We start from the raw sequence: 14,048 nt of genomic DNA on the forward strand, positions 1-14,048 counted from the left end.
ATACCTCAAATACTCCATAGTCGGGGAGCATTGAAAATATTTCCCTTTAGGCACGACAATTGATAAACTAAAGATGCAGATAAGATTTTGAAACGTGACATTTTTTTTTTTTTTTGAAACGTTTTGATATTTTATTTTCTGAATCATGTGATGTCATTTCGATAATTAATTTAAAAAATAGTGGCAGTGTCCTCAATGTCCACTAAAACGCACCTGTATGGAGGGTTTAGGCTTTCTCGCAGTGTGTAAACTCTGATGGAGGTTTTAAGTTTGCAGTGAGTGTAATAAACCCTAAACCCTAAATAATGGCTTATGGTCCTTTCTCTCTCTTACTAACCAGACGCTTCTCTCTCTCCCTATCTCCCCTAAACCCTAAATCCTCGTTCTTACTCTTGCAGCTTGTCACCAAACCATTCTCAACCTCCCCAGAATCAAACCCAAAACCTTCTACCCTTTCTGCGCGTCTCAGCTTCGTCTTTGATCAAATCGATGCCATTGAAAAAGAGCGCTCCCAGAAGAACGAAACGCTTCAACGCATTCGATCCTGGCGCGAATCCAAGATCACCTTAACCGCTCAAAACGATACTCATGGTACCGAATCAGAATCACCATTTGCAGCGGATGAAATCCCTAAACCTGCTGAGTCGAAGCTTGTGGCGAAGAATGAGGTGGAGATGGTGCACCCATGGCCTGAGTGGATCCAATTGATGGAAAGGCTGGTGCACCAGAATTACTTTGATCACAGGAGGATGGACGAGGATAAAATGGTTCACGATTTAGGTTTCGATCCTCCCGAAGTTGTGGATGATGCTGGATTCGATTTGACTAAGGATTTCAAGAGCGTTCATAATGCATGTCTCAATTTTGGGAAAGACCGTTTCGACATATTGAGGTTTGTGCATTTACGTAAGTTTAATTCTTTTTGGTGGTTGAATGGGTTAGGTGACTTTGGTATTAAAAAAACAAATCTAAGTGACAATTTTCCCCAATGGTATGTTACGTTTTTGGGCGAGCAGTGGTAACAAAATAATATTGTAGCCTGTTACTGCTCTGTTTTGTTTACTACTGTGTGTATGGATATGTTTTTGATGTGATGATAACTTTCCAACTGCTACTTTGCATCACAATTGCTGAAATAGGATATTGATTCCAGGTCCTTGTCGAGGAAGGATATTCAAATTTTGGTTGGTTTTGGATGCCCCAGTGTGGATAGAAAGGTGGTTTTCTCTTCAAAGCTTTTAAGGAAGCATGTCCACCTCGATGAAGGAGATGTAAGTGTAACACGTTTTTGTTTTGTACTGCACACAACTGCCAATTTCTTAATTGCTTCTTGATTCTGTTATGCCAATTTTGAAATCTGTAAATTTCTTTGTCTGAGTTCCTTGATTCCATCTGTATGGATACAAGTGTAAGCGAAAGGGAATTTTGTTTTGGATGTTGGAGGCAGGAGGCCATTCAATATACTCTACTAGTTTGCTGAGAAGATATGGAATTTCGTATATCTGTGTCTATATTTATGGTTGGTGGTGAAGAAATTGTAATCACTTTGACTCTGCTAGCATCCTTTATATCTCTCTCTCATACACACATCTATTACTTTCTCTTTGTCAGACACCCCCCTTCATCTCTCTTATTTGGTCTCATTCTTCAATCCTTAGCATATGTTACTCTTTAGGTTGAATATTTTTTTGTTTATATGATTAAAAATTCATTGATACCAGGTCTGTAGTTCCTGCAGTTTGAGAAACAATTGTGAAAGGGCATATCTGCTAACGAACAAGGAGGATGAGGCACGGACTATTGATGTCATGCGGATTCTACTGACTTTTGGTTTCGATCCTGTTAATGGATCAGTCATCAACAAGTCACTTCTAAAGCAAAAGTCTGTCAAAACAGTGGTTCGTAAATTGCTTCATGAGGTTGTCAAGCTGAGTTCGGTTCCTATTGATCCAAATCTCCCTCCTCCAGTGATTAAAAAGCCTCCACCAAAAGTGAAACAACCTCCTCCTCCTCCAAAGAAACGTGTTGGACGTGATGATGTCGAGATGAAAAAAGGGGACTGGCTATGTCCTAAGTATGTCCTTTGAATCTCTGTGATTTACTTGCAATAATGAACACTTGGTTTTACTACCTGGGTGCATGTTGGTTTCAAGTCAATTTTCTGTTCGAAAAACTCTTTTCTCCAATTTCTTTTGCCTGGTACTCCCTGTGAACCGTATGAACTTTATTTTTGGGCATACTACTGATAGGTATCATTATTAGATTTATTAAATTAATTTTTTATTATATATATATATTATTTTGTTATTTATTACTTATTTTTCATTAATTTGTTTTATATGGGTTCATTGAATGACCCAAATTAGTTTGGAATAAAGTAATTTAAGATATAGGACTAGACTAGATAATCAATTGGTTATGAATAATTTGCTATGGAATGACATCAAGCATATAATAGTTGATTTTTCCTGTTGACTGAAGATGCTGTAACACTTTTCAGGTGTGAATTCATGAATTTTGCTAAGAATACTGCTTGCTTACAGTGTGATGCCAAGCGTCCTAAGAGACAGTTGCTGCCAGGAGAATGGGAATGTCCTGAGTAAGTTTAAGTCCTTGACTTCTATAATCACACATACACAGTGAAGGCAAATATACTATTCATATCTGAAGCTTAGGACATCAGTGTGAAGCATGCTGTTTTGATATAATTAAATATTAATAGCATGCGGTATTATGTTCGTTGAAAGATTGAGAGGCTTATATGTCCCTTGAAGTATCTTTTACTAAATTTTTTTGTGCTTGACCTTTTTTCCTCTGGCAGGTGCAACTTCTTGAATTACAGGAGGAACATGGTATGCTTTCATTGCGATTGTAAACGCCCACCTGATGAATTTCTGGAGAATAAAATGCAAGATAAAATGAACAATTCCAAGCCAAAGTTAGATAAGAAGGGCAACTGGCAAGAGTTTTCGAATGCCTGGAATTTTGACTTCGATGACAATGAATCAGATGGTGCAGATGTAGCTGCTTTTGAGTATGCAGATGCTCATGCTATAGATGAAGATTTCCCTTCAGATAACCAGGCTCAACATGGAAATTATAGGGGGAGGGAAGATGATTTTCAGAAAAATGAGAGAGTGCAAAGGTCCGGTGAAGGAGAATATGATAATCCTGGTCTTCATAGACCTGGAATAGGGTTTGATGATTTTGAGGATGAGGATGATATAGATAGTTACGAGCTAGAAACTCAAGCTCAAAATAGTAGTACAAGAATGGAAGCATCTAAAAGTCATTTCTCAGAAGCTGAAGACTCTTCGGAGTTGGAAGATATCGAAGATGCTGATGATAAAATGCATGCACGTCACAAAACAGCTTCCAGAAGAAATGTCCAATCTCGTTCAATTCGCAAGAATACATCTTTCTCTGGATCCAAGGATGTTGATGGTCTTGATTTTGATACCAATGAACAGCAGTCCATTCTTTCCAATTTCAAATCTAGCCATGTTTCTGCTGCTGGCCAGAAAAGAAGGGGCAGAAGTCCACCCAAGAAATTAAGCTTCGGTTCTGAATCTGACGAAGATGTTGGTGCTGGCTTATACTCTGATGAGGATGATGACTTAAATGAGGTATATTCATCGAGAAAACATAAAGGGAACAAACATGATCCATCCAGACAAAACAATGGGCATAGACATGATTCTGGGAGAAGGAACTTTACTAAAGACAGGAAGTCTGGATCCACTGGTGGTCGCAAAGAAAATATGTTCGGTGATGATTTTGATGGATCATCCCGGCAGTCTTATAGGAATGGTAGAGGGTCTCAGGGAAATAGCCGTAATTGGAAGAAGTTTGAAGATTTTGATGGATCATCCAAGCAATCTTATGGTAACGGCAGAGTGTCTCGAGGAAATGACCGTATTGGATCTTCCCGGAAGTCTTATGGGAATGGTGGAGGATCTCGAGGAAATGGCCAGAATTGGCAGAAATTTGAAGACAGTAATAGCAGAGGACGGTTTAATAAATACAGTGTGGATGAGAAGGGTTCTGGCGAATTTAGAAATAGTAGGCGAGTGATTGAAAGATAATGCCATAGCTCCATAAACAAATTTTTGTTACTCAGTTTGTTGTTGCAGATGACTATTGGTGATCGCCAAAGTCAAATGTGGTACAAGCCTCTAAAGGTCAGTATTCAATAGATCATTTGGTGCTAAAATTTCATGGAAACGATTGGAAAGCTCAAATAAACCTTGGAAAAAATCCCCCCTCCATGTACCTATTCCAAGTCATTTTAAAAAATACTACAGTTCTTGTATGGCTAGAAGTTCAGTTAGGCAACCAAGTTTGTCTGGTTCATGCTATTTATTAGCAAAGTTAACCTGCTACATGAGCGGTATGCAGTGCCACACTGCGGTCATCCATATATAGGCCATAACTGATCATATCTCTTTTCTTTTAAGCAAATATGTGCCCCGCCGATAGCAATGTATGCTTTATTAGTATTAGGAATAGAAATATTATTTGGAATATTTTGATATATTATGATGTTCTAAAATCTTCTCTTGCTCTTTTATATAAGAGCCTCATTTATGTATAACTATTCGATGAAATCAATTTTTTCCTTATTTTCTCTTTATCATATTTCTAATATGGTATAAGAGCGATACCACCCTCCATAGCTTTATGGCTGTGTCATTTTCTTTTCTCTTGCTTTTTCATCTCATTTTTTTTTTACCTTCATCTGAGATTTCCTAGTTCTTTTTAGGAGGCGTTGTTCGTTCACCGGCGTCATTCGTGGCTGTTCTGTTTCTCGTTCCTGTCTTCATCTTTCGTCGGACCTCCATGGATCTTCATTGTGTCTGTTCTTGTTCGTTGGACCTTCATCGCTGCGTCTTCGTCCAACAACCGCCCTTCCTCCTTTGTATCCGGTTTCGTGGAAGTTTTTCGGTGTCTCTTTCATCTTCGACGACTTCTCCTTTCTTGATTTCTTAGATTTGTGTTTTCCTTCTTTCCAGATTTGTTTCCATTTCTCTCGGCAAAATAGCCCCGTAACTTCGGGAGAAGGGGTGCCTCCTCACAAAGGGGGTCGCAGTGACCAGGCCCGGGCGACTGTTTACCAAATAGATTTGTTCTCCTTTGTTCTTTGATCTGCGTTTTTTCCCTCTAGGATGCATTTGCTCCGACTGTAGCATTTTCGTTCCAGATTATTGAAGTTTTTCGATCTGCGTTTTTCTTATCTGGTCTCTTCCCCTCCGGCCGTGTCCTTCTCTTTTCCAGTCGTGTGTTTATCTTTTTGCTGGATCATGTTTCTCCTAGTCGTGTCTCCTCTTTGGCTGCATTTTTTTTTCTTAGTCATCTTCCAGCTTTGATACCATGTTAGAAATATGATAAAGAGAAAATAATAGAAAAATTGATTTCATTGAATAATTGTTGATTTGTACATAAACGAGGCTTTTATGTAAAAGAGTAAGATAAGATTCTAGAATATCATAATATATCAAAATATCCCAAATAATATTTCTATTCCTAGTAGTTATGTTAGTAACTTCTAAATATGAGTGCAAGTTCAAAGTAAACAATGCCCATTTTTGTAATCACCCATGTTGTTGTGCGAGATTATGAATACGAAAATTGTGTAGGCAATATTGATTTTTTAATCGATTGTACGGTTTCTATTGCAGCTTGATATTCTCTTTTTAAGTGTGCTCGGGGATGAATGTCTTCTCTTGCTATTACAATATTCCCGAGCCCTGTATTTAACTATAGGTATGGCTTTTACTATTTTTTCAGTTGATTGAAAAAAAAAATCATCCCGGCCTGTGGATTAGATTGACGGACATTGAGCTTTTCATTTTTTTAAAGTGAGTCGTGCAAACATCTTCTGGAGTACTGAAATGACACATTTTTTGCAATTAGATCAGCATAAATGAATGGTTCTGATGTTTGAAAAATTATAGGTTATGATGTGCTTGAAGTTAAACCAAGGGCGAATGAGGTCCCAACTTTTAAATGGGCGGTTTCATGGCATAAACCCAATTTGCGTTGAAACTCTGTTAAATTGCATGTATATAGATATGAGAAGTAGTACGTAAAAATTTTAAAAATTAAATTTTAAAAGCTGGATGATATATGGGGTAAGATGTCCGAGTAAATTAAAATCTCATTCTTAATTATTGATCTCATGTAAAGGCTATAATTTATATAAAATTATAAATTATTGAATATAAGTGAATCAATCACTAAGGGTGAATATAAATTTATTATTCTTACGTAAGTTGGTCTTGCATATTATATATTATAAAAAGTTATAGAAGTATAACAACTCATAGCGTGATTTAGAGCATTATAGAATATATTTTTTTTCTAAATTTTCGCTTATTGATTATTAATTGTTTTAAATATACAGTAAATTATTTTAAAACATATTTAAATTTATATTAGATGATAAATATAATATAAAAGTTATTGGTCTAATGGTAACTTGGTTAGGTTCTAGGATTTGACTTGTTTATAGAGTAGACAGATTGATTCATGAGAGTCGCAATTCTTGAGGAAGGTGAAGAAACTCAAATCTAAAATAAAATTAGTCGGGTTTATTAAGACTTCAAATACTAGTTGGTATTTAAAAGAAGAAAAAAAGATGGATATAATTTTCACAACATTTTAACTTTTATATTTTATCTTTTAGCCGAATTAATGCAACTTTTAAAATAAATTACCGAAGTGATGTAAACGTCAAATATTTTACCAAAATAATGTAACCAATATTGTGCGCATTCCATATAGAAGGTGGATGGAGGGAACGGGTTTATATAGAATCAAGTCGTAAATTCCTACGTTCGATTTGAACACGCACACATCCGTATAGTAAAGGATCATGTTGATTGCACTATGATATGGCTGGGTGATGCAATCACCAATGCTGTCTTGGATTCCCTTAAGTCATGCAAGTCCATTTGGTCACTACTTCACTAGATAGGGCAAATCTATCTAAATGTTCAACGAGAGCAACCTTATCCTTCAAGCTTCTTTTGCTTTAAGAGTGCACGTATCACTCATATTAATACGTTAGCATGAATTCAAAGGCGGATCTAGGTTAAGGAGAAAGGGGGCAAGTGTCCACCTTTAAAATATGATGCAAAAATACAAAAATACCCTTCTCTTAAAATTCAAGTTTTTCCAATTTAATTTTGGGGTAGAATATTGTAACAATCAATTAGGGTTACTACCAATCAATTTCACCGTTAAATTGATTATGTTGATCCAACGGTTATATTTATTTTTATCTTTGTATGGTTATGATTCCCCATATTTAATACTTTATATTTATTTTCACCTTTGTATGATTATGATTTTCTATATTTAATGCTTTTACATTAAATATGAGGATCATAACCATACAAAGATATAAATAAATATAACCGTTGAATCAACATAATCGATCTAATGGTGAAATTGTTTGGTAGTAACCCTAGTTGGTTGCTACGATATCTTACCCCTTTAATTTTCCTCCTTCTATTTTATTTTCCTGTGAGTTTTTTTCCTCCTCCATCTTCATTATCCAAACCTAACAGCAGAAAGCTCTATTCCAGACCCATCGTTTGCATCTACATACTGATTCATCTCCTCGCAAACCTCAATCCAATCTCCGTTATTGGAAGTTGAAACATTTGTTTCTTCGTCCATCATGGGTCTAGTTGATTAGCAATCCATCACAGCCAGACCCAGTCAACAGGCAGCTGCTCGCAAGTCGCGTTTCAGACCAGACCCAAATCTATATATACTTAAACTTATTGAGTGCCTACCTTTCATTAATTTCCTGGATCCGCCAATTAACACGCTAACTACATCAGTTGTTAGTTGGTAACTTCTCGATGTTGCACTATATTGTCCACCAAAGTAGGATTTGTGGGACACCATTCTTGGGAATAAACATACTTGCCAAAAGTGAAGCAAATAAAGTATAATCCCTCGTATTAAACCCCTTTCTCCTTTCTTTCCAACCTGTACTTGTTTTCAACGGTTTGGATAAGTCTAGTTCCACGCATATGCGAGCATACTTGCTTCTAGACTGAACAATAGTGGTGCGATCTATGCGGATGATTTTCCCATCCAATTACCAAGCCTTCGCAGGAAAGGGCCTTAGTAAAATTCCCTAGGAATGTCCAGCAACTGAACCCATGTAGTGATTTTTGTTATATATGCTTCATTTGGGTTAAACTCCAGTTCCCAATGTTTGATGGACAAGTAGTGACCAAAGGTCATTCATGGTCCACCAGTAAGCGTAGCAAGGAGGTCATATTTGCTTGTAAACTTAACAATGAAGAAGTAATTAGTGATACCAAACGGTGATAGCTCATGAAGCTAAGTAAGTGAAAAGAAAAGAGTTTGATTCGATCCCCTAACTTTTGAAGGGGTTTAAATATCTTCCAGCATCCCAAATTAGTTCCACTGTCGATTCAATGAGCCGAAACTTGTAGAAATACCAAGATGAGCCAACTAACCTCAACTAACCTCAAATACAGTAATTAGAGTTGAGTTAACTCCACCATCAACATCAACAATATCTTTATTCCAAACTAATTGGGGGAGTCAGTGAAGTTGAGTTAACTCCAAAAAAAAAAAATGTCGTTATCGATGTCTCAAACGTATACTATTAATCCATCGTATGCCCGCAGAGCCTAAAGTTTCTTTTTAAAATAGGCAACTCCCACCTTCTGCCCCGTAAGTTTTACAATGAAGGCCTGCGTCCAGGGAATTCGCTGTGTTGGTTAGTAGACTTAGTGCCCAAGAAATTTGAAATATCATTTTTGTTTATAACTTCCTTCAAGCTCCATTCATCACCCTCACAATCATCCAAGCCATGGATATTTTTTATGTGCACTTTCTAGTCTATACCATCCTCTTCATCATGGAGATCCTCACCATTGTGTTTCATCAATGTCTCTCGAAAGGATTTCCTACGAGTGGGATCATTACACATCATCTAAGCTTACATTCTTGTTTAGAGAATGTGTTGGAGAAAGTCTCATTGCCACCTTTATTTTGTTTGTTGCTCCTATGTAGATTGTCATCTTTCTCTACTGACGTCTCAATTTGTTCGTTGTTCGTGAGTTCGCCAAAAATCGCCATTGCTAATTTGTTTTCACAACTCAAGTTTTTTTTCTCCCTATAATTTCCATTTTTATATTTTAGATAGGGTTTGGAGTTTGTCATTTAAAATGAAATAAGTTATGTCATGTCATTTTAAGAGAGAGATAGACACAGAAAAACGGAAATCACGAGAGAGAAAGTGGGTGGTTTTTTTAATTTAAAATTCAAATAATTTTTTTTTTCTATGTCTCTCTCTCTTAAAATGACATAACTTTATGCCATTTAAAATGGCAAACACTTTTCCCTTTAAAATAACCTAATATTGGACTTTCTTCCAATTCAGATTTACCAAAAACTTCATGGGGAGGTTATATTTCCTACTTTTTATTTACTACCTCTTACTACCAAATTTTACTCATTGACTTCCGTCAATCTAACGGTTATAATTTATTGAGAATTAATAATTAATTAATAAAATAATTTATATCGTTAGATTGACAGAAATCAACGATTAATATTTGATAGCAAGAGGTAATAAGAAAAAAAGGAAGTAAAAATCTCTCCCAATCTTCATTAGGTGACCATATATTAATATTTCAACTTAATTAATTTTTACAATTGCAACTACACAAGCTATTTATCAATTCATTTAAGTTAAAGATTATTCTTCATTTTAACCTATTAAATATATTTTATGCGTTTTCATATTAATTAGTATTTTCCAAATTTATATAAAATCCTTATAATGAGTTTTGAATATAAATTTGATATTAGACGTGCACGACAATCATTCTGTTCCCAAACATTATGTCTGAAAAGAAACAATTCTTTTATATTTCTATGTCTTGGAACAAGTTTTAGAGAAAAAATATATATTTGATAACATGTTCTATTTTTTTATGAGAATGAAAATTGCATTTGATAACACAACAAATAATAGAATAAAAAATTATTCCTATTAAGCATAAAAAAATTACGGATCATCATTTTCCTTTTCATATGATGTTGTAGTGATAGTGATGGTGATGGCGACGACAATGATTGCGATGATGGCGGTAACGATAGTGGTGGTGGCGGTACGACGATGGTAGCAGTAATCGTGTCAGAATGGTGGTGATGATGATGAGAGTAGTTGAGAGAGACAAGTGTTTCTCATTTTGCGTCCGAGAATAAAAAGCAGAGATTGAACCGGTTCATTCTTGGGAACAAAAAAATAAATCGATTTTGTCAAATATTGTTTCTATCCATTTATGTTTCTAGGAACAAAATAATAAAAAAAAGTGATTCTGGAAAGTTTAGGATGCACACCCTAAATATCATTGGTTTTACAATTATTTTCGCAAGCTTTACAAAAAAAGTATTTTAAAAGAAAAATTGTTCTAGTACAATAGTACACATAGGTAAAATAATGATAAATTACGTCATTACGGATGTGCATGACAATCTTCTCGAAATCAGTTTTTTTATTTATTTCTGTTTCCGGGAACAGAAATAGATAGAAATAGGTTTGGTAAAATCAGTTTATTTTCTTGTTCCCAGGATGAACAAGTTTAGTTTTTGTGTTGGGGAACAAAAAAAATAAAGGAATTTTTTTTTTCCCGGACACAAAATGAGAAACACTCGTCTCTCTCAATCACTTTCCACCACTACTATCATCACCTCCACCACCATCATCCCGACACAGCCACCGCCACCATCGTTGTCTTCGTCGTCGTAACACCAGTGTCGTCGTCACCACTACCATCATGATGCCACCACCACTCCACCCATCGCCACCATCATTACTACTATGCCACCACCATCACCACAACCGCCACCAACCACCACCACCATCATCGCAGCCACTACCGTCACCATCACCACCATCGTCGTAACCATTGCCGTCACCAATCACCATTACCATTTGTAATACCCCATATTTTCTTTTAATAAAATAATAATAATAATAATATAATAATAATAAATATTTTTGGATAATAATGATATTTAGTATTTTTGTAATTAATAATATTGGTATTTAATATTTTTAATTAATGAGTTGATAATAGTTAAAATAATAAGAGGTAAGATAATAATAGTAATATTATTTGTTTTATGTGATAATATATAATTATATATATATATATATTAGATGATAAATTATGATTAATTGATTTATTAATTGATTGATGATTTAAGCATTTATGTTTGATTGGTAATGTTTGATTGATAATGATTGATTAATAATGATTGATTGGTAATGTTCGATTGATAATGTTCGATTGGTAATTTGATTAGATATGATGAGTCAATAATGAGTCAGCAAATAAGTTAGCTGTAATCTGAGCCAAATACATCAATAAAGAAAAAGGAAATAAATGCACGAAACCCATATCCGAGCCCAAAACTTCAACTATAAATAGAGGCCTAGCCTAAACAAACTAATTCACTCTTCAACATTTCTCCTCTATTACTCTCTCTCCTTACTTCAAAAGTTTATTTGTTTTCTATATTCTTTTGGTTACCAACCGGTTCTCTGCCCCAATTTATTCTCTTCTAGAAGTTAGCAAAAACGGAGACCAGGTAATCCTAATCTCTAGGTGGTTGTAGATTTGTTGTGTAATCCTATTCGTAGGTTATTTCTTATATATAAAACTTGGATGTAATCCTAATCCCTAGGTGTTTAGGATATCTCTATCATATGAAATTTGGGCATAATCCTTATATGTAATCCGTAGATGTTCTTAATAGTTTGGTATGAACATTTCTATATATATAGGTATTTGTTTTTTTTAAATTTAAATTACTACATATGATAATTAGAATATGGATACAAGTTGGAATGAAAGAGAATTCCGAATCAGCTTGCAATATATGATATAAACTTTTATTTTAGAAATTATGATTATGTGCAATATATGATATAAAATGTTATTATTTTAGAAATTATAATTATGTGCAATGTATGGTATAAGACTTAATTCAGGTGCAATATATGGATCTTATTGAATAATTATGAAAATTATGGAATTATAATACTCTTTAAGAAAAACTTTCCAAATATGTGTTTTAATGATTGAATTTGAATATTTATAACTATGATAATTGATGTGATGGGATTATTTGAATGACGATGATTGGATTTGAATTTTTCTATGATGAATGTTGAAGATTTGAATTATTATATCCTTGAATAAATTGGAAAGTTATGATGAGGATCAGATTTGGATTTTACTGTGATGAATGTTGAAGATTTGAATTATTATATCCTTGAACAAATTGGAAAGTTATGATGAGGATCAGATTTGGATTTTATTGTGATGAATGTTGAAGATTTGAATTATTATATCCTTGAATAAATTGGAAAGTTATGATGAGGATCGGATTTGGATTTTACTGTTATGAATGTTGAAGATTTGAATTATCATATCCTTGAATAAATTGGAAAGTTATGATGATGATCGGATTTGGATTTTACTATGATGAATGTTGAAGATTTGAATTGTTATATAAATTCGAGAATTTATGATAATAGTTGTTTGAATTATGATACTTTGGAAAATTATAATGCCCTTGAGTAATTCATTTAGAGATGATAATACTTAAAGAATAAATAATTATGATTGAATCTTTCCTGATTGTGTGTGTTTGTAATAAATTAATGGTGGGAGGATAGCTTTGGGATGGTACCTTCCAAAGTGATGAACACAACTTTTGGGCTTTATGCCTCCGATGTGAAATTGATGTGAAAAAGATTGTATCCGTTCTTCCCAAAGTGGTATCTGGTAACAGTGGTTTTTTCCCGGGATACTAGTAGCAACTTTGGGAAGAGGTGTGCACACTAGGAAGATGTGAATTCATTATGGCCAATTTTGATTATACGTGGCTGGTAACAGTGGTTTTTCCCCGGGTCACGGGGTAGACTGGCAGGGTTTCCCGGGTCTACCATGGTTCTCTTCCCACTAAATATAATGAACTTAAACATTATTAATAATGAAATTTGTTATTTGATTTGATTATGAAGAATGTCATTGAGTTGTGAATATTATCATATTATGACTAATGTTGTGCTAAATATGTTAGTTGATAATTATCAAATACATCAAATGAACTTAATAAAGATAAATATTATATAATGGAATTTTGATTATTATATTCATATTTGATTTGATTAATGTGGAATCGATTTGAACACTATTTGATATTTGATTTAATTTGTTATTAATTACATTAATCGTATTTTGATTGGGATTACCAGCTTTGCTGACTTTTGTGTTTGTTTGACTGCAATGATCCTGCGGCTGCGGGGGAGCAGATTTTCAGTGAAGCATTTTGCAAAGGATGGGGCTAGCTGTGGGCAGTGAGGATCACGACTCGGATATTTCTAGCTGTCATAAATATTATGTATAAAAAAAAACTGTAGTCTTAGATTTTTATTTGAATGTAATAGAGTTAGCCTTGCACTTGTCCTTGTACAAGTGCGGCGGTAACACTTCCCAAATTTGATTATTTTGAACTTCCGCTGTTATTTATAAAATTATTGAATTTATTTATGCTATTATAAATTGTTAGAAATTTGGGGTGTTACACCATTGCAGTAGCAACTGTTGTCACCACCACCGCCGCCGCCATCACCACACCATCACTACCACCATCATTACCGTCACCAACCACACCGCGCCACCACTACCATTGTCACCATCGCTGCCACTAAGGGTGAGAATGGGCTGGGTTGGGCCAAGCTTTGCCCCGAAAAGCCCAAGCCTACGTCAAAAAATTTCAATTTGGCATGGCTCAAGCCTAGTATGAGTCTAACAGTTAGCCTGGTTTGGCCTGTTTATAAAAAAATAAATGACATAGCTTGGCCCGTTAGCCTGTTAATTTTTAACTTCCAAGCAGAACCATGAATCAACTTTACAAAGTACTCAAATTGAATTGCTACACCAAAAATCATAATTTCAACGTCCAAACAGAATCAT

At 34.8% G+C, this 14,048-nt stretch overlaps 1 protein-coding gene across 2 annotated transcripts; it reads left to right on the top strand.

Annotated features, from left to right (window-relative positions):
- Positions 1-235: 235 nt before the first annotated feature.
- On the top strand, positions 236-5,606 carry LOC133293836 (uncharacterized). 2 transcript variants are annotated; one of them, XR_009749121.1, is made up of 6 exons: positions 236-892; positions 1,154-1,271; positions 1,722-2,074; positions 2,501-2,599; positions 2,822-4,181; positions 4,763-5,606. XR_009749121.1 is itself a non-coding variant. In XM_061492437.1 (5 exons), the coding sequence occupies exons 1-5, from the start codon at positions 306-308 to the stop codon at positions 4,083-4,085; spliced, it is 2,421 nt and encodes an 806-aa protein (XP_061348421.1). In that variant the 5' UTR covers positions 236-305; the 3' UTR covers positions 4,086-4,558. The 2 variants fall into 2 exon arrangements, 1 of the variants encoding a protein (XP_061348421.1); XM_061492437.1 differs by lacking the exon at positions 4,763-5,606 and having other exon boundaries at positions 2,822-4,558.
- Positions 5,607-14,048: the final 8,442 nt, after the last annotated feature.

The sequence above is a fragment of the Gastrolobium bilobum genome, unplaced genomic scaffold (assembly GCF_033153095.1).
Source record: "Gastrolobium bilobum isolate Gb01-03AN ecotype WA unplaced genomic scaffold, APGP_CSIRO_Gbil_v1 utg4431, whole genome shotgun sequence".
In the NCBI taxonomy this organism is placed as follows: domain Eukaryota; kingdom Viridiplantae; phylum Streptophyta; class Magnoliopsida; order Fabales; family Fabaceae; genus Gastrolobium; species Gastrolobium bilobum.

What these genes read in the sequence shown, in the direction of transcription:
- LOC133293836 (XM_061492437.1), top strand. Translation starts at nt 306, where the DNA reads ATGGCTTATGGTCCTTTCTCTCTCTTACTAACCAGACGCTTCTCTCTC. An exon ending in TCCACCTCGATGAAGGAGAT is followed by an intron (nt 1,272 to 1,721) that starts GTAAGTGTAACA and finishes CATTGATACCAG; the next exon opens with GTCTGTAGTTCCTGCAGTTT. An exon ending in GGGGACTGGCTATGTCCTAA is followed by an intron (nt 2,075 to 2,500) that starts GTATGTCCTTTG and finishes AACACTTTTCAG; the next exon opens with GTGTGAATTCATGAATTTTG.